The sequence below is a fragment of the Bombus pyrosoma genome, linkage group LG13 (assembly GCF_014825855.1).
Source record: "Bombus pyrosoma isolate SC7728 linkage group LG13, ASM1482585v1, whole genome shotgun sequence".
In the NCBI taxonomy this organism is placed as follows: Eukaryota; Metazoa; Arthropoda; class Insecta; order Hymenoptera; family Apidae; genus Bombus; species Bombus pyrosoma.
In genome coordinates this window covers 4,472,119-4,492,570 of record NC_057782.1, presented here as the reverse complement: position 1 = coordinate 4,492,570, position 20,452 = coordinate 4,472,119, and the positions used below count along the sequence as shown (strand labels likewise).

General features: G+C 40.4%; 1 protein-coding gene across 17 annotated transcripts in view; it reads right to left on the bottom strand.

The window, feature by feature from the left end:
- Positions 1–20,452, bottom strand: part of LOC122574033 (protein abrupt) — a 77,704-nt gene that overhangs the window by 36,164 nt on the left and 21,088 nt on the right. For 14 of the 17 annotated variants that reach the window (XR_006318877.1, XR_006318876.1, XM_043741099.1 and 11 more), the window contains exons 2-3: positions 19,872–20,274; positions 18,406–19,274 (exon numbers count right to left, since the gene is read on the bottom strand). Coding sequence is in view for 12 of the 17 variants with exons in the window: in XM_043741099.1 (XP_043597034.1) it covers positions 18,406–18,612 (207 nt within the window). In the remaining 5 variants the exon portion in view is untranslated. The other 3 variants (XM_043741101.1, XM_043741103.1, XM_043741104.1) reach the window with 3 other exon arrangements.

Below are 20,452 nucleotides of genomic sequence, written 5' to 3'. Positions count from 1 at the left end.
TTACATTATGCCGCGCATTCCGGAGCTAACCGTTTATTCCTTCTAGTTCACCTTCATTGTGTCTCATACATTCTCCTTTATTTCCATTAATCAATTATCGAAGGCAATACGCGCGCGCGAGCTCACGTATGCGAAACGATCACGAAACGATCCACGAAGCAAAGAAACACGAAGCTTCCCCGGCACCTTCTCGTTCGACCGCTTTAATCGATCGAACGATCTTCCGTGCTCTTGCATTACTTACGGTTTTTAGAAAGCGGACGCTCTGGATTCCAGCGTGATCGCTTGCACACACAGGTGGCTAGAAAATTATGGCCGTAGCAGTCGCGACCGATGTGATATACACACGGGGAACTCGAGTCGCACAGCCTGTGCAAACCTATTCGAAGAAAATTTCTTTGACCGCCGCGAGCGTGACTACAAAAGCATCGTAATAAACCGGGCGAGAGGTTTCCCACGTTTCGCGGTATCTCGCATCGTGCTTTTAACGCGAATCCGTAGAAAACGTCGGTTGATGAGAATTAACGCGGAAAAATGAGAGGAATTATTACGACGAATGAGGGGGAGGGAGGGAGGGACTATCATTAAATTCCTCTTCGTCGTGCCACTACGTTTCGTGATCAACGGCCTCCGATCTCTTAACGATTCAACGCTAAATTTATATCTGCCTCGAAACTCTAACGTCTCACTTGTATCTTGTACATATGAAATCGTTTATATTTATATGTGTCACAGTTAAAGATAAAAAGTGAATGTTACTGGTTAATGTATGTATTTATGCAGGATTTTAGCGAAAGTGCAAGACTATAAAATCAAATAAATATGTACATATATAAAGATGTACATTATTCGTAAAAAAATATACTTATCTAGAAAATGTATACATTTATTATATTAACGCAAATTTCGTAAGTGTAATGTGATTCGTTAAGTAACTTCAATCCAATTAAAAATGTATGCTCCTACAAGTAAAAATGTAAATTCCATTGTTTTTCGAATACATTTACTTGTCGAATTAGTATGCGCATAGATAGGCGGCTACTAAATTTCTTTAACTACGCCTTTCGTATTTACCAATCTTACACGATCTTCTCTACGTAAATATATTCGGTTACCAATTAAATAGGTACAAATTATTCCAAACTTAGAATATCTTTCCTGCGTATATCAGTCATTTAAAGCAGAGATTAGACCGATTCCGACGCTCGTGAACTTACTCGTTCACGGCTCGAAGACGCCTTGTCGAGGGATGAAGGAAAAAGGTGGCGAGAGTTTGTACCGTTGAGCGTTTGAAGAAAAAAAAGAGTTCTTGTAATCGTGCGTCGGTGTTGTATCTTGATCGCATGTAGGCGAAGCACCCCAACTAAAGCGTAAGCAGAAAAGTAGATACGATTGCATGGTTTCTGATCCGGTTATGCAGTGAACGCGCAGCCGTCATGGCTTCACGAAACATGTCCGTTCGCCGTTACAGTCCCCCGGCCACGCATATAGTTTCATCGTACAGACGAATACACGGACAAGTAGTTCACGCGTGCACACAACTCTTCGTTATCTTCTTATCTGGGTAGTTGGAGTTTTACTGACGCATGTTTTAAGCTTTCCTGGCGTTAACCAGTCAAATCGCGAGGCAACTTCGAGGGTAGCCCGAGTATCGATCAAACTTCGCCACGCGTTTACCCTCTTTCTCTTTGCCACCCCTAAACGAATCCACTTTCAATTTTTTCGTTAACTCGTCAGGCGACGTCGTGGCAACGAAGAGGATTTTTAATACTAGCGGGGGCCTTAACGTTTGAGAATACATTGTTTAATTCTGTGCGATAGTCCATATTTTTATACAGTTTTCCAGAATTGTTGTACTTTTCAGTGAACGTATCACAGAACTGCCACTGGATCTATATCGCGTGAATATTTTTATTTTGAAAATTGAGGCACTTTTCATTTAATTATATCATATTCATTGAAATTAGGTAAACTATTATCTCGCAATTATAGGATTCTCAGGGTAATTCGTTGGATATTCCTGTGAAAGAAGTCGTTGGAGGACGATGGAAGATCTCCGACTATTGATATTCGAACGATACTTGAATGCATTCAATAAACTTCTTTGTACGTCCGTTGTCTATAGACACTTCGTTTGTCCGAACTGCATTTATTGGAATGAAATTTTAATTAGTTCTCGTTTAACCGATCTCCTTCCTGCCGATTGGATTTACTTATTTAAAGTCTTTATTGCTCGGAGAAAAATCATGAACAGTTGAAGGAATTGGCAAATTCCTTTTAATTTTTGCCGGATCCGTATAGAGTTCTAGTTCAGAGTAATTGCAAATTATAGGAACTGATCCCCTTAATCACATCATCTGGAATGCCCAAATCGTTCCAACATGACTGAACATAAAATAAACGTAAAACGCAGAAACACTAGAATCTAAAAAGTGGACGCATCAAAAGAGACGCGTGGTGAGAAGAATTGCTGAATTGCTATTACTCCTTGACAGATCCGTATAAACAGAGTTCTGATGTTCACTCAGAGTAATTCTGAACTGCGTGACTTCCTAGTAACGGAATCTAGAGATCCACCTAATCATTCCAAATGTCTAGAATCGTACGTAGCAAGACAAAGAAAGACAGGAATGAACGAAACGGATGCATGGAGGGAGACGCGTGTGCCGACGACAATGGCGGGAACAAGAAATACACGCATGTACATTGTAGACGCGGCGCGTTTCACGCTCCCTCCTCCTTCAGCGTCGCTTTTCCAGGCGCAGGCTGTGCAGGAATGCGCGCACGTACAACTACGCACTTCCGTTGATAAAAATACACGGAGGTATAATGTGTCTCTCGGTACACGCGCGACCATCGTCATTTCGCTTGGCTTGTACTCCACGTTACACAGTTGGAAAGAGAGCAAACACAGAAACAGAGAAAAAAATGAAGAAAAGAAGGGAGACATGGCAAGGAAGAGACAGAGTACGACGAAATACAGATAGAGACGAACAGTGAACCGAACAAGGAGCAGAATGAAAGAAAAGAAAGGGAAAAAAATGACGAACGTCGAAAGAGGACGGGACGAACACGTTATACGCACACGCAGCACAATAATATACCGGCGATAATTTGCTGGCCGCATGTGCACGACTGCTGTGGCCGTGCGACATTAAGCGTAATGCGAGTGCACCGTGTGCATAGACGCCGCATTAACGAAAAACGAGAATACGAAGGCTTATTAGAGGCGTAGAGAGCACGTTTACGGGCGAAGAACGACCCTCGTCGACGTTGACGACGATGAGCCGCGCCTGGAAATTAAATACGCGCGTGAGAAGAGAGACCCGGTGAGGACATGCACACAGGAAAGCGCGCGTCCAGCTTTCCGTTTCTCCGCTCCCTGGTCTCCGTGCATTCCGTGTTCCCGCAAATTGACACGAGCACCAACCGTATGTATATATTTAGATGTGCCGGCCAGTCGGTGGGAGGCAAGATATTTTAAAATATGAAGACACTCGGTAGAAGATGCAATCCGCGTCGAGACACCGAACTGGAAATAAAATTGTATCGATTCGTCGATACACTAAGAACTTTCTGCAAAATGAAATTACACATCTATGCTAAAAAAAATATATATATATATATATATATGCTCTAGGCATAATAGGCATAGTATATCCTCCTAGAGTCTTTTTCTAAAAATCTTCATAATTCTTCCTATTGGTCATATTCAGCAACGTGTAATATCCCGAAATATCACAAGCCTCTCAAGAGTAGATACCACTACTCGCAAGACGAGGAAAGAGCATGAAAAGAGAAAAAAAGAATGAGAGATACATATTTCGAATGTCTAATCCTCGAACGTTCCCACAGCAGCATCCATAGCAAACTGGTAATTGATAGTTACCAGAGGAACGTACTGTTATTTCAGTTATCGGCCAGATTGATCTTCCGCGCATTTTAAATTCACGCCACGACTACGTACCTATGTGTATGTGTATATTCATTTCGGATCAAGAGGACGTTTTCGATTCGACCGCGTCGGATAAATCACCGCCACACGGGTTCTCCGTAATGGCGCACGTAGATGCCGTAGCAAGGGGTATCTAGTAGACGGGTCACACGTTTAATACAGCCGTGTGTGTTTCATCTACAGTTGCTCACGAAAGTATTCGAACACTTGTAGAAACATTTTATGAATGTATTGCGTGTGTTAAACGAAACGTTTTTATATTTCATTAGCACTGTAATGACATTCGAGTGTCATTATTACATTGGTAAATTTCGAGACAGATCTGATAATGCAAGTACATAGCAATAAGTGCAAAAATATTTAAACAAACTATTATCCATTATATGGAGGAACTAGTGGACAACTATTTTTAACACTTATTATGTTGTTACGATACACTTATGGCATAGTTCAGTTATTCATGCTGTATTCTAGTATTTTTTTTACTAAATATATGTTTATTATATATTTTCAGATTAGATTTAGGTTTTACCGGTATAATCATGACAGTAGACATGTAATCTTATTATAATATTAATGAAATTTCAAAATCTTTAATGTAAACACACCATATACACATACAAATTTCTTATGGCATGTGTGTAAATACTTTTGCGAGCTGCTGTACGTTACACGCAAACTGGTACACAACACGCGTCCTCCTCTCTCGTTTCTCCTGGCGTCAGATGGAAATTACCGATCCGATATGCAAATAGCCGAGGTGACCACTAATGCGTGGTTAACGGTAACGTTATTAACGGATCGTTACACGATGTCCACGCGACGTAGGTGTACGCCAGCGTAATTATACGTGCACGCGTCTATTTCACGCTCGCGACTCCCTATCGTTTCATGTAACTGTTGTTCTCGCTTTCCATGGCGGAAATTGAGATTTAGTGCAGGGGAAGAAAAAATCTTACATTTAATATACAAACAGCCGTGTTACAAAAGACTCTGCTTCTCTTTATGATAGTTGAACACGCGGTCGGGCAACCGCGGATACGAGTCTCTGATTTATTTCTGTAGCGATCACGAAACGAACGGGTTAATCTACCGCGGTTAAATTTAACGTGTACAATTTCGATAAGATTTCCTGATAAGATGTGCCGACCAGGTGTTCTAGGAACACGTATGATGCAATGGCGCGGAATTACGTTCGGGAATGAATAACCGAGTTGGAACGAAAAACGCCGTGACCAGTTCAATGATCAATTCATTTCGCTGGAGGAACAAAGTGGGTAAAAGAGAGAACGACCGTGTAACTGTTACATACCGTGGGTGGATGCTGCGTGAAAATGACTCAGGTAGAATTCTCGAAATTAAAAACGATGAGTAACGACCGTGAGATTAACGAAACCATGGTACCGGTATTTGTTTCGACGTCCAGCTAAACTGAACGAGGAAAAGAAAAATTGGGACGGACTTAAGAGTCCGTTGCCACCGAAGGTGATTCAGCTCAGTATTTCCAGCAAGTAATAGGACGGTAAACGAAGAAAGAATCGAGGGATGAGCTCTCTGTTCGAGTCGAAACTCGACAAGTGTGTTCCCTGGAAACGGCTGAATAAAAGAATGTTAATGCATTGTCGCAAAAGCGACGACGGGGATAAAATGTTCCAGAAATTTCAGCGTGACGACCGGTGTGGATGTCAGCCGGCAGAAAAAGCCGCGTTTTGTTGAACCGGTGTGACTCAGTGGTAAAGAAAACCGGGAACAAAGGGACTGTTGTGTGCTCGTCGACGATAATTGCACGACAATATCGGAGGATATTTGGCGGCAGCGTAAAGCGATTGTCTGATGCACGTATACCTTATCAAAACCTCCCTATCGGGAGAGCCGGTCGGCGAATAAATTGCAGACAGCGAAAGCAATCAAACCCGAATCCGTGATCTTGATGCATACGAAACAAAAACTATCCTAATTTCTCGTAATACTATCTCACAACGGAGGGAAGCAAAGCCACATCCTCGTGACACATGGCATCGGGTCTAAATTAAAAAACGATCCCCGCGTCCGTGTTTCTTCGCCAGCTTTCTCCGGATTTCGTGTGTCGTGAGTCGTAAGCAACAGCGTGTGTCGCCGTTCGAATTCTTGAATTACACGCTAACATATATAGCAACATCTTCTGGCGAGCACATTTATAAAGTAACGCGCGTGCTTCTGGTGCGCACTCGAAAAGATAGGGTTGGAGGAGGGAGGAGCGGGTGTCCGCCGTCTTTTCGATCCCTCCAATGTATGACTCACTTTATTCTTTTCTCTCTTTCTCAGCTCCCTTTTTTCTTCTTTCATCTTTTTTCTCTTTTACACTCCGCTCCCTCCATCCCTTCTTTGCCACCCTCTTTCCCTCTCTGTTTCTCCGGCTGACACTTCGAGAAGTAGACACGTACGCACGATACGCGAGAGGAGGAGGCACGCAGAATTTATTACGGTGCGGTGGCCGGTCTTATTTTAAGACTAGCGACCAACAACACGCATATTCCGCGTGTGATGCGTGTGCACGCACACACGGGTGTATGCGGGTTACACGCGCGTCTTCTTGACGCCTCTGTGCTTCTGTTTGTGTTCACGGGGTACTTACTTACGGGGACGAGTCAATGGATATTATAGTCGACAGATGTACATACTACGGCTGTCTAAATTTGACACCGTCACGGCTACGGTTCGAAAAATTCTTTTTTCCATTCGTTATTCTGAATATTTCGATCTGGATCCTTCTGCACTTACTAATTAATAATATATTACTAATATGTTAATAATAAATAACTATATTGACAAATTACTATTTCTAAGTTTCGGATAGACTTTTCTTTTGTAATTTTACAAAATCGCGCGAACAGTTGTAATTCATAGAATTTGATTGTAAATTCTATTGGATTTATCACCGAACTTGTTGCAGCTACATAAGAAAATTTATTAGTGCCTATTGATAATTTACGATTTGCAAGATTTCATTAAAATTGGTTAATTACGCAAGAGGGACTTGATATTAAATGGCAGTTTGATTCGATTGACAGGATCGATCGAATTATTTGATGCACAATGCACGTTATGCGTGCAGCTAGTACGTAGCGTACGCGTAGAAAGTTGTGAAATGGACCACAGAGGCTGGTTCGATGCGTTGGCGATAGAAATGAGTCAGTACGGATAATTTATCGACCTACTACGGTAGAGAGGATTCACGTATACCGGAATATTCAATCGTAGGAAGTGGGATAAGAATTTCATGTAGTAATTGTGCATGATTTTTAGAATACAGACGGAGGTGATTACTTGGACAGAAATAAGTTAATTAAAAGAATAATTCATTATATCGTTTTTACGCAGTCTGGTAAATATGTCGCGTTGTTTTGTATGTAAACTGGTACCATGGAACGCGCGTTGCATCACGGTTGTAACAATAATTCATCGTATTACTATGTGCTAATGACGACGGTATTTGCTTGTCTGAAATATTATTGTTCTCTAAATTTGACTCGAGCGCGACATTGTCTGAGTCATCAGACAAAACGATTTTGTTTGTTGAATATCCAATTGTTACATAAAATATTTTTGACGAAAGAAAAAAAAACGTCGATAATTCTTTCGAGTATTCTTTGATTGAAATCTCTTATTTATCACCTTTGAAAGTCGAAGAAAACAAGTATTATTTTCTTTGTATCGTCCCTTTTTTCGTAATTCAGTTAAAAATATTTAATCGCTATTTTCTAACAGTCTATAGAATATATAACTTTATTTAAAAAATAGAGAAATATTAAATACTTCGATATATCTTGAAAAATAGAAAAATACTGATTAAGAAATTTTAACTGAGAAAGGTATACGAAAATTCGTTGTTTACTTATCGAAATCTGTGGATATTTTCGAGCGTTCGTTTCGTTGGAACGGAATAGAAAGGCTCAGTATCCAATATCATATTTGGTATCTTCCAACTTAATTTATTTTTAATGCAGAACCACGACGGCTAAGCAAAGGTCGCGCATAAAATTTACAATCATTAAATGCCATCGATTACCGTCGGAGAGAAACAACACAGAAATTCTAGTTATTTGTCATTGCGATGCAACCGTAGACATTTTAACGAACTCACAGCGATACCCGGTTGCTCGCGTACAGGTCGATCACGACGAGGAAGAATAAAAAAAAAAAAAGGAAGAGAAAAAAGAAAAGACGTCTAAGTGGAAAAAGAAACGCTTCGTTACTGGATTACACGTATTTCTAATTAATTCCAGCAACGGTATATCTTCGTGCCAGACCATACGTCAAGCGTCACGACATCGCGACAGACCTCGCTCCGAGCGATATCTCTTTTCAAGTAAAGCGAAATAAAAAAAGAACAAGGAAACTATACAACATAGAATCTAAAAACGAAAATATATAAAAAGAAATGGAAGAAATTAGGACGAGAGAAGAGACCTATCGTCTTTCTAATCCGAACGTCGTTCGAGTTATAGGCGCGGCCCATTAATGGAACCTCCTCGTCGAAGGATGTACTGCGGGTTAGAGGGGTTAAATGATGCCGTATATCCGAGACAACGTCATGAAATCGTGGCTTGTTTTTCCTTTACGGCCGTTCCTATGGAACCACTTACGCCGTGCGTACTCGCGTACATTAAAGCACGAGCTGCCCCAGGCCTCTTAATGCGTGCCGCATTTGCGTTTCTTACTGCTCCAGCCAATGGAACACCATTTACGCTCGGATAGGCTAATATCGATTCCAACGTTTTTCCAACATTACGCCAGAACAAGTTGAGCTCATCGTTCTTGTTCTGTGACTGAGGTTGGCAGACATTTCATCGTGTGCATACGAATTACTGACATCGTTTTCCTTTCATGAAAAATATTTTATGAACGTTTAAAAAACAGAATCGTTTTATCCGATGACTCAGACGGTGTCGTGCAGAGTTAAATTTAGAGAACTAGCTTGATTGTAAAAATGAAAACATTTACAATTTAACTCTTTCACGCCCGATATTGTGCTTTAAAATGTTGTTACTGTACCGCGATCTGAACAGATATATGTTTTATCTATCAAATATTATAACGAATACAATGTGCACTTTACTAACAAAAGAAAAATCGAGCTTCCTTCAAAAGGATTAGAAACATGTGTCTTTATTATCAGTAATAATTGACGAATGAAAAATTTTCTACAGCTTGAAGAACATTTCACTCTAAAAGGGTTAAGATAATAAGGGTATCGAGTTAGAACGTTATTTCTTTAGAGTAATATTATATTATGAAATTATTGACTCTGTCAAGTGACAGAATTACCGCCGCGGCTACCCGATCAATTGCGATTTGAACTCAGTCAGAAATATTAGCCAAATGTTTGATTACCGAACAGCGATTGATCAAATATCGGAGTAGCAGGGCGGCATTATCTAATACGGGAAAACAAACATTCCGTGTAGACGTCAATTTACGCGATTCTATATCGTTTGTGTAATTATCCCGTATTTGTGAAGCCAATGTGCTGTGCGTAAACACTAGAAACGTGTCGATTATGAAACAATAAATCCATTATGAACCGATCAAAACTATAGTCGACACTACCATTGAAATTCAAATATCATTATATAATAACTGAATAAAAAAATTTACACCATTAACAAGTAATTATTCTTCTCCAGAAAGTTAAAAGTCCGCTGTTAATTACACCAATTCCTTGTTCATCCAACATCGTCAAACACTTTCGAACACTGGAATCATCTCTACGCAGAAGGTTTCGTAGGAAATAGCACGCAGAGAAACAGCCTAGAACGGGATAATCGTAATGAGACGTTTTTCTGCCCGACAAATGACATTTGTCATAAAAATTCACAATTCGTAACGTCGTAGCTGTCTATAAATAAATTTACACTACCAATAGCCAATTATATATTCTACGTCAACTAGATTCCTCTGTTGATTACGCTATTTAACAAACATCTAACGGAATCGATCGCGATTTCTTACTCATCCAACGTCGTCAGATGCTTTCAACCACTGGATTCCCTATGCACAAGGTTTTAAGGAAAATTTAAAGCGCAAAAACGACGTAAAACGGGATAACATCCACGACGAATCAAAGAAACACTGATCGTAATAAGTAACGAGACGTTTTTCTGGTCGACAACAGATGGCATTCGTCGAGAAACGTTGAACCGTACAATTATGCGGTTACATTCGTTTGGTTAGGTGGGGATCCCCGGTGCGGTCGTAAGTTTCCATCGGATCGTTACTCGCCGGCTGGTGAGAATCATTACTCGCCTGCCATTATGCGACTCGCTTTTTGCCCGGTGCTTACGTGGGTGTGCTAGCCATGACGCACATAATCGTAAACAGCCGTGACGTTGTGAGGCGGAAGAAGCAAGAAGCTTTGATTGGACACTGGCTCGACTCGCTTATCTTCCACGATTTCGAGAATAATACAAGACAGCAAACCTAGACGGGTATATATACGTTTCGACTACGTATCAAGGGGATACGAGTATCTTACTCGGTCCTTGAGCTAATTGTGCTATTGACGAGATCGATATCAACATTTATCGGTACACGAGTTGATCTAAATATATTCATAATATGTCTAGTTAATAATAACCTATGTAACTGGAATCTTTATTCCGAATAGCATACAACGATGTTTTCACCTCGTGAAGCACGTAGGACGCTGCGAACAAAAGCCTAAGTCTCGTAGTAACTTAATCTGAACTTATAGTGGCCGCTAAGAGGAGCAAAAATATTCTATAAATCATACAATATCAGATAAATAATCAACATGGATTCTCTGGACCCGATCCTTTCGTTGAAAGACACGAAAATATTTATTTCTATACGAAGCTGATCTTTGATAATCATGGATCGATGTCTCGTATTGCGTGTATCTCTGTAGAGTGTACTAAATTATTTACTGAAGTCTTTAAGTGTTTCATGAGAAGAAATTCTGAAGATTCAAGTCGAATCATCGAGCGAGACATTGTATAGAATCTCTTAAATCTCGTTATACTACATGTACTCTATAAAGAAGTAATACTCTACCTCATTAATTATAAAACGTAATAGAAATGAGAGAGAGAGAGAGAGAGAAATGATTTTACATCCAGATTACTTACACATTTCTTCGTAACTTCGTTCCCGATCCTCTGTATAGTCCTATTTCTTGAACATTATACGATAACAATATCTCTTTAAACTTAAACTTTAAACCTAAACTTCAATTTACTACTATATATATATATGAGATATTGTATATCTCTGTATATCTACTGTATATATATATAAGATACTTTAAACTCTAAAGGATTTTTAGAAGTATCAAAGTGATTCTCGTAAATAATGTTCGATAGATGGCATGTGGCATCGGTTCACAAAGAGATTTCCTTGCGGGATCTTCGCGGGATCTTTACACGTTCGTAAATTACAACGTTGGATTCGAGAGTGATTCTCTTTTCGACATCACCACGGGGCCGTATCACCTCGTCGTCGATGTGAACGATTTCGAGGCTCTTCGGGTAGAAAATAGAAACAACGATGATCTCCTCGGCAATCCTCTCGCCCCTCCAAGACGTGTTAAGGTTCTCGTTACAGCCGCGTTTCGAATCACCGCAGTAGAGCAGCCGGAAACAAACGAGATCGACCATCGTCCCGTATATTTCCAGAGGCGTGCTCTCTCGTTGCTCCTTCTCTTCCTCTTTACTCGTTCTCTCCTTCTCTTCCCTCGTGCACGTTCTATCCTGTTTCTGTCCTTCTTCTGGTAACTCGGTATCATGAGCGCGGAACACATCGAGAAACGCGCCCTGACGACGCGCATCGTTGGTAAATTTAAATGCGACCGGTCACGAGACGAGAGAAGCGCAAGTACCGCGCGAGTGCGTGAGGGTGAGAGAGCACGAGCGCGTGCGTACTCACGCACACGCACGTGTTCAGCTGAGAGAGGCTGTGGCCTGCGTGCGCCTTTTAAATATAGAATATGGAGCACCTTGCCCGCCACCGCGACGCGATGGGATTGTGCAAGCGTAACTTTCTGTTCCCTGCACTCACCACGTGTCCGCACCATTTTCCCCGCGGTCTTCTTCCATCGGCTCCTCCGTATTTTCTTTCGAAACAGACCCTTATTGGCGGGCCGCGAATACGAGATTCGAGCGGAGAATAGGATTTGGGTTAGTTCAAATTTTAACTTCGATCGTTAGCCTCTATTTTGTGTTTGAATCCTACACTGAGTCGCGAAAGTATGCGAATTCTCATCGTAAAAAGCTTTTGTATCCATATTGTTGTATAAAAAGTATGTAATAGGACGTTGTCATGTAAATTGTATACCTTTGTATTCTGTTCGATCAATATTTATGAAGAGTATTAAATGGACATGCATCTATTAGCTCGACAAATACATAAATAGCCGTTTTAATTCATAAAGTTCGATTAATAACCGTAACGAGTTGTTTGTAGATACAAAAGGTGTGAGTATTTTAGAATTGGTTTAAAACTGCAGAATAAGTAGCGCTCGAGAATATATGTACTTAAAAATATTTCGATATTAGAAAAAATCGAAGGTTCTCGAGTGAAGAACAAAGAACTATGTATCTTGGATATTACTTGCAACTTTTATGTTGTATTCTAACTTTGCTCGAGATATTCAATATTGTTAAGAGATCGAGCGCAAGCTTTTGGTTAAAATCTACTTAGTCACTAAGTACATTTCTCAAAGCACATTCTCATGAAAAGTTAAAAGCTATCTTATCCGGGATTCAATTTATTTAAAAGCAATATCTTTTTCTTTCTTAGTTCTTTCGAAGAACTCGCGGAACGTTTGAAACTGTGCAGTCAGATCTAAATCTATTTGTAATATACATGATCCGATCTCTAATTGAAAATGTAGCGGGATTATATGTAGAACATCGGTTGGGAAGTTCATGGATTGCGAAGCATGAGAGAAGTTACACGAGAAGTTTACACGAAAAACGATTTCACAAACGTATCTTTATACGTGGCTACCATTAAAATAATATAGAATAAAAAAATTGCACGATAACCGGACTTATCTCAAAAACTATCGCTTGTAAACTCCCATATTCGATTGCTCAATTTGAAACACCGTCTATGGTGGTATCACGAAGAATCACATTTCATAAACATATCTATATACGTAGCTAACTTCAATGTGCTTACAGAGCAAAAATTATACGATAACCAGCCGTACCATATAAACCATAGATATAGAAATCATTAATATAAGCTTAGAATTTGATTGCTAAATACATAAAACACATTTCACGTTGGTATCACGAAGAACTGTACTTCATATACGTAACTACTGTATACGTTGCGAGATAACTAGCCTGCACAAACGAAGCCACAGATATCAACAAGTTATTACAAACTTCGTATTTAATTGGTCAACTTTAAAACATTCGTCATGGGTGGTATCAGGATGACTTCATAAATATAACTACGTCAATATGAGTTGTAGAGTAAAAATTGCGCGACAGTTAGTGCTTGCTTGTAAATCGTGGTCATAGATATCTATGCAGAAAATTGTTATAATCCTTTTATTTGGTCGGTCAATTTTAAAACACCTTTCATACTCGATGCCATATCAATTTCGATCAAATCGATTGAATTTCAGCGTTCATCGATTCTCCAATTATAACGCATCTCACCAGAACGCCTCCTCGTTGTAATTTACCATCGTGGCGATATTGCTTTACGGACGTCGAAATAACGCTGTCGTCGCTCCATTTTCGTTCCTTCTTATTCTTATTTTCACGGAACACGCGTGGGCCGTTCTTCTTGCGATACGTACACGACCAATCCCTCGCGATTAATATAGCCGTGGCGCGTGTAAGCCGATGATTCCGTGAACGCGATAACGAGTCACGGGCTTCTTCCTCCGATTCTAAACAACGTTTCTTAGCCCTCCGAGAAACGCTTTAAAATATTTATCGTATCTCGTAAAGTCACCATGCAACATCAACACACTATAAAACTCGATTCAGCGCTGCTCATTGTCGTCATCTTCCTCCGTAAAAGATTCGAGTTTCTCTCGTTTCCTTGGTCAATAAGAACATACATACGCTGGGCCAGTTTCTTCATTGAAATATAAAATGGACGCAATTAGAATCGCTCTTGGTAAAAGACTTGAATTATCGATTCGGTTGAACCAATTAAGCCACGCAATATCTCCGGTTGTTTATAAATTACGATCGGTACCGTGGCATTTTTTAGCAATTTCGTTTCTAGATTGCGAATCGCTGTCACGAGGGAAGGATCCGTGCAATTTATATCGATAGTAGTATTCGTCTTGGTTATACGTATTCAGCTGGTTTTCTTGTATCAATGAATTTACCTCTGGGATTGGTACGGTCGAAGCAAAACTTGACTATAAACTACGAAAACTAGTTAGGCCTGTTTTCTATGATATCCTTTTCTTCCCTTCTCCTTGTATCAGCCACGGCGATCCACAGAGAGACACGCCTTTCAAAGGCTGTCACGCAACGAGATAACTGCATTAATGTTTCAGTAACGATGATGACCAGTCGGGAGGATTTAATCTTCGCGAAGTTTCATTCGAATTACCGTAACTTCCGATGTAGCTTGTACTTACTTATTTCACGCAGATGGGAGTGACACGTGATTACACGCGTGTTTTAATCCCATCGTAATATCTGTGCCGGACGTGGCTCCTGCATCGCAATTATCTACACTGACGATCGTTATAACTTACAACGTAGCCGAACTTGCGATTGCTGATAATACGAAAGAGAAGATACGCAGAAGTGGGAAGATGGAAGAAGCAGGGGAATACATAGAATCTTCGAAAACGTAGAAATATTCTAATGTATATGTATAAATAGCTGTAAAGAATATAAATTTTGTGGTAAATAATAAAAGGAAGGATCTATTCGCGCAAATGTTGGATTTCCCGAACGAAAATTCGAATGTCCGAAAATTTGAAATTTAAGAACATTGTGAAGACTCGAAAGTTAAAACATTCAAAGCTTTGATAATTTAAAAATGTATAAATTCAAAGCATTGGAAATGCGGAAATAAAATATTTTCCAACTTTGAATATTCCAATGTTTCGAAATTGAAATCTGAGAATTGAAAAATTTAAAGCGCTAACAATTCGAAACCTAGAGACGTACATATTCGGAGATATCCGCGGCATATTTATTTCCGTAGAAGCGGCGTAACTTCCATCGATGGAATTTCTTTTCCACGAATCCCAGGCTAATCCAGACAGGTCACTGGCCAAGTCCAATATATTATCGACCCGGGACAGGTAGAAATTTATTATGGATAGCATGGGGACCGCGTAACATAGAGAACGGCGATCGTATTTTGGCAAATATCATTGCGGACGTAGTCGATAACTCAGTGATTCGTCATCGACTACCGGCCGATAGTCAAATGAACGGGCTGTCGTAAATCGTTGCACCAGTGTGCACTAACGCATAAATCAAAACACACACGGCTGTCAGGTGTTTCAGGCAGTCTCGTTATCGTTACGTCACGCGCGTGATATCGAGTATATGCGAAAATATTCGAGAGAAAATACGTACGCTGGACCAATGCTAACGTTAGTTCACCGATACGATTAATCCTGGCTAATTGTACCGACGATAATTTATACCTCCCAACTTTTTTTTTCTTCTCCAAGCTTTTTTGTCTTGCAATTTTACATAGCAAACAGGATAATAATAAACGCGACGCGGACGTGTCGACGAACATTAAACAAACGTTCCAGCGCCACTAGGACGCCAGTGAAAGTATAATAGTGAGGATATTAATGAGTACAAAAGACTCCACCTTCGTGGCCACGCAATGCATGCTTTTTATTACATCGTCCGCGTGACTTATATTTAAACGAGGCGACGCTGTTACACTATACTCTCTCATCTATAGTCTATATGACGTAGTGACGCAAACGCGAGGACGAATTGTCGCGTTATTAACTCGACGGGACTCGAGAGCAAGTAGTACCGTGGCTGACACTTAAAATCAATTAGCGGTACGCGTCAATTAGAAAGTCGACTGGCCTCTCCTCGATGTCAATTTCTTAGTAGCTGAGCTTTGGAGCGTGGAATAATCGTTCTGCTTCTTAACCCTCCTTTCGATATCTTTTAGCTGTATGTAGTTCATATTGACACTAATATCGGTATTTATTCGCAATTGTTCTTCGTTTCTACTATAAAATGTAAATAAAGATTCTTCGCTGTCTTGGATTTCAATTAGTCGCGCAATGTCCATCGAGTCTTGAAATTACCTAGATGTATGTGTTTTAATATAAGAATTTATCGACAGACGGACAAAATAAAATTACTGAAATTCAATTATATCGTGACAGTTATCTAAACTAATAAACTTATACCACGGACAAAGAATTCATCCAAGCCTATAAATACCCAACGTTACTTGAAATTCTTCAGATATCCACACGTATCCAGTCTCTGAAAGTTTGTTCCCCTTCGCGTTAAACCTCGTACTCCTACGAAGAAATTAAAATACCGTACTCCATAAAATAATTTGCATATCAAGTACGACCGATTAAATTTCCAACTTTTATACGCTTTCCTTCATCCCCTAGACCGGGACGCCTCATTCAGATGGGCGATTTATAAAAGAAAGTTCCTTGAAGAGAAAGCGACGAGAGGTATCGATCAAGGGCAAAATTCGAGGAAACAGGTTCTCAGGGAGATGGTCGTCGTCGACGACATCGCGACGACACATCCACGTGATCGATAGTCGTTTGGCCGGCTAGAACATTTCGATCTCCCCAACGCCGGTCCACTTTGACGCCGCGTTATTATGTAAATCCAACCGGATGTTCTTCCTGGATTCTTCCTCCGCCGCCACGGGCCCGTAATTACTCTCTTCCGGCCTCGAAAATTGCACGGGGGATGGCTCGTCCGAATTTTATACTTGCATCGACTGCATTATGCGCACGAGAACGTGGCACAGTGTAAATTGGCCTCTTCATCCTCGATTCCTCGAATAATTCCAAGGAAATTTCTAATAATTGAGGGGTTGAAAACTAAGCATACTTAAAGTTCGTCTATGAACGTTCATTGAGTGGATATTAAGCTTGTTACTAATCGTATTCTTTTTTATAGGCACGACAATGGAAACGATCGCAATTAGACTTACGTTGATTAAGAAAATAACACGGCGCGGTTCTAATTCATGCAACAGTGTGGTACACGCAATTTATGTGACTGACGTTAGAAAAAATTGTGGTGACCAAAGAAATCGGCGTCCTATCTACCCTCTATCTACTTCCCACGTTGGAAAAAAAAAAGGCCTTTCCCTTCCTACCGTCGATAATTTGCCTGGAAACGCCCACATAAAGAGTGGAATGTGTTTTCCCTACCTTAACGTTGAAAATATTATTCGAAAATATCTCCTCGCCACTTCCACGTTGGTTTATTTTAGCCGTGAATATAATATATCGCGGAAGAATATCAGATATTATTCAAGCAAATTAAAATACAATCGTACGATTGTTTCCACGCACGGCAAATCGCCAACGAATTTTTTCCTCGAAAGTGGTTTCGCTTCGCGGTAATTTACTAAAATCAGGATATCGAAACGTAACATGTTCGTCGAATTCCACCGAGAACGTCCCTTTTTCGCAATATGTACAATTACCCAGTCTGACGTTTTCACGTTGGAGAACGATCGATTTCACTTTTGTTTGAATCGAAGAGAAAGAGAGATAGGATGTACGCTCGTCGATAAAATTGTACGAAGGAAATGGCATTCGCGCGGTAATTTAACAGCGCGATGTTTTAATTAACGGCGCGCGATATTTTGCACGTCAAAATTGCGCCCGGCCGATATCATTCTAAATTGAAAAATGATGCTCCTCCCTAAAAATACTCCAGCATCGTACATTCACCCTGTCATTTGAAATGTTCGTATCTAAATACGCCGCCGTTCATAAGTAACTGGACACTTTGATCGATTTGTAATAACTGTATGTGAATTTACAAATGAAACAAAGTTTGCAGGCGAATGATGAATTACTAGCTAGAAACTATAAAAACGTAGCAATAATATATTTTGCAATTTACTACATACTTCTGCATATACGTAATATTTAAATATCAATGATTGCGTAAACAACGAAAGCAATTTTTCAATCGGTCTTATAAGACTTCTTTTAATGTAACTTATAACACGAAAATTAAAAAATCTAAAGATAAATGGTTTGTCAAGTAACGAAACAGTCCTACAAGCTTTGATAATTACACGCACCGATTTTATTATCGCCTATAAAAATAAACAAATATCCACATACTTATGAACAGTAGTGTACGTGTATTTCATTTTCAATTTGACAACAAGAAAAGAAAAGAAAGGGAGAAATCATCCTGTCTGTAACAGAAAGAAGAAAAAAAAGAAAACAGAAAGAAAAATCTGAAGAGAGAAGCACTGACCTTGAGGAGCCGCCGGAAGTAAGGACTGCACGCAGAGAGGACGACCTTGTGCGCGGTGAAGCTGCTACTGTCGCATGCCAGGGTCACATCCACGAAATCCTCCTCGTCCCTCAGATGACGAAATGAACTGAGGATGCTCGAGTGGAAGTCGTTCCACCTGAGTGAGTACTGTTGCTCGCCGCTCGACGAGGACGAAGAGGCCGCCATGGCGTCCGTCCCCTCGGGACCCACGGCCGAGGGCACCAGAGGTGCTATCGTGCTCACTCTGGCACCCCACGAGGACACCTTCACTTCACCCTCTCGTCGCGTTTCACCACGCACCCCTCTATTCTTTATCGACGCCCTTCTGCTTCTTCCACACACCACCCACAGGGACAGTCGTCGGCTGTCCTTGTGCAATTACGTTAATCAAACGCGAGCAATTCTACGATTTAGGGATCTCCACTCGAGGTTAAACGAGATCACTGTTTTCTTCTGCGCTCTTTCGGTCAGTTAGCTTTGACCCTCTTTATCAAACGTCCTCGAATGAAATTCTTTGGTAGCCTCGTCCCCTTCTATGGTTCTTCAATTTTTCTTTGTTTCTTTAATATCTTGTTTGACCCATCCGAACTTTTTCTTGTGTTCTGTTTTGTTTTGTTTCGTTTAGCCTTCTTTTGTTGTTTAATGAACAAGATGTAAGGTTTATTACTGACAGAAAACGTCCTTGAAGTAGTCGAATGGTGTTCTTCTGAAAGCTGTCAGGTGTAAGGAAATGTCGAGTGTACCGGCACGATGGATCTCATAGTAACGACGACATCGTGATAGCGACGGGAGGACGTTATCCGTCGCTGTTGTTGCGGAGTGACGAGACAATGAGCCCACGATCGCTTCTGAAAACAATGCGGCGTCTATTGTGAATGCTTGATCCTTGCCATGTGACGCGCTCTATTGGCCATTTTTTGAATATCGATCGATAAATGCCACAAGATTCGTTTTGTATATTAAATCTAGCTCGCTGGGAAATTTCCATTTCTTTCGCTTTAAATGCCGCCTTTCGAACTATCGTTTGAAACGAGATGGCGACTGAAGACCATCAAAGATTAGATTTCTATAAAAACCGTCACAAAAGTGATGCGAATTTGCAAAAGGAATTTAGAACAGGATATTTCTATCCAAAATTGTGTCGCCTTTCTACATTGGTTGAAACAATCAGAGGATCGTCTTCCGCGTCACATTGATTTTTATACCCACTTGTTGTATTTGCGATTGTCTTTAAAGTTAATCTTTATCACAATATCACGCAAATAACATAATCTATGATTCCTATAAGACACTTTTACGCATCTATTCTCTTGCCTGATGCAATAATGATCATTCATAATAAAGATCCTCTAATTATTCCGAGTGTCTACAAATGTATTTGCTAAATCTTACTGTTTCTCTCTGTCTTAGAAGAGAGGAAACATAGAAATTGAAAAATGAAGTACCTTATCTCGTATTTGATAAGTTCGACGATCTGCAACGTTTCTTCCTTCTTCCACTCCCTTCTCCAACAAGCTCCTCTCTTCCTCTCCAACTTGAAACACGACGTGTATCACTTTTTCCCGTTTAATGAAGTCCTTGCGCCCTCTGCCCAGCCACGACTTGATCGACGCGTCATTCCGGCATTCGTTGTCGAGAAGCGCGACGGCACGTCTGTCGGTACTCCCTCGCCCTTTGGATGCTAAACGTTTGATTATCGTCTGCCAGATCACCTGATTCGCGTGAAACACTCGTGTCCTTGCTTATCATGCCCCTTCACCTCCGCTGTCACTGTTTTTGTTCGTCTTGTATCTTCTAGCGTTTCTTTCTTCCACCTCCGCCTATTTAGCCGCCTTGATCTCTCCAATTCTGCAAAATACATCAAATGAAACTCTGGTTAACGTACAGTTCAATATAAAATTAGTCGGAGCAGCTACGAACAAGAGGATAAATTAATCGAGCAACAATTTCGCTCGTTTATTTATTCCTCGCACACTTGAGGAAACGCAGTGCCTCGATTCGAGAAGATTATTAATATTCAGTCAGT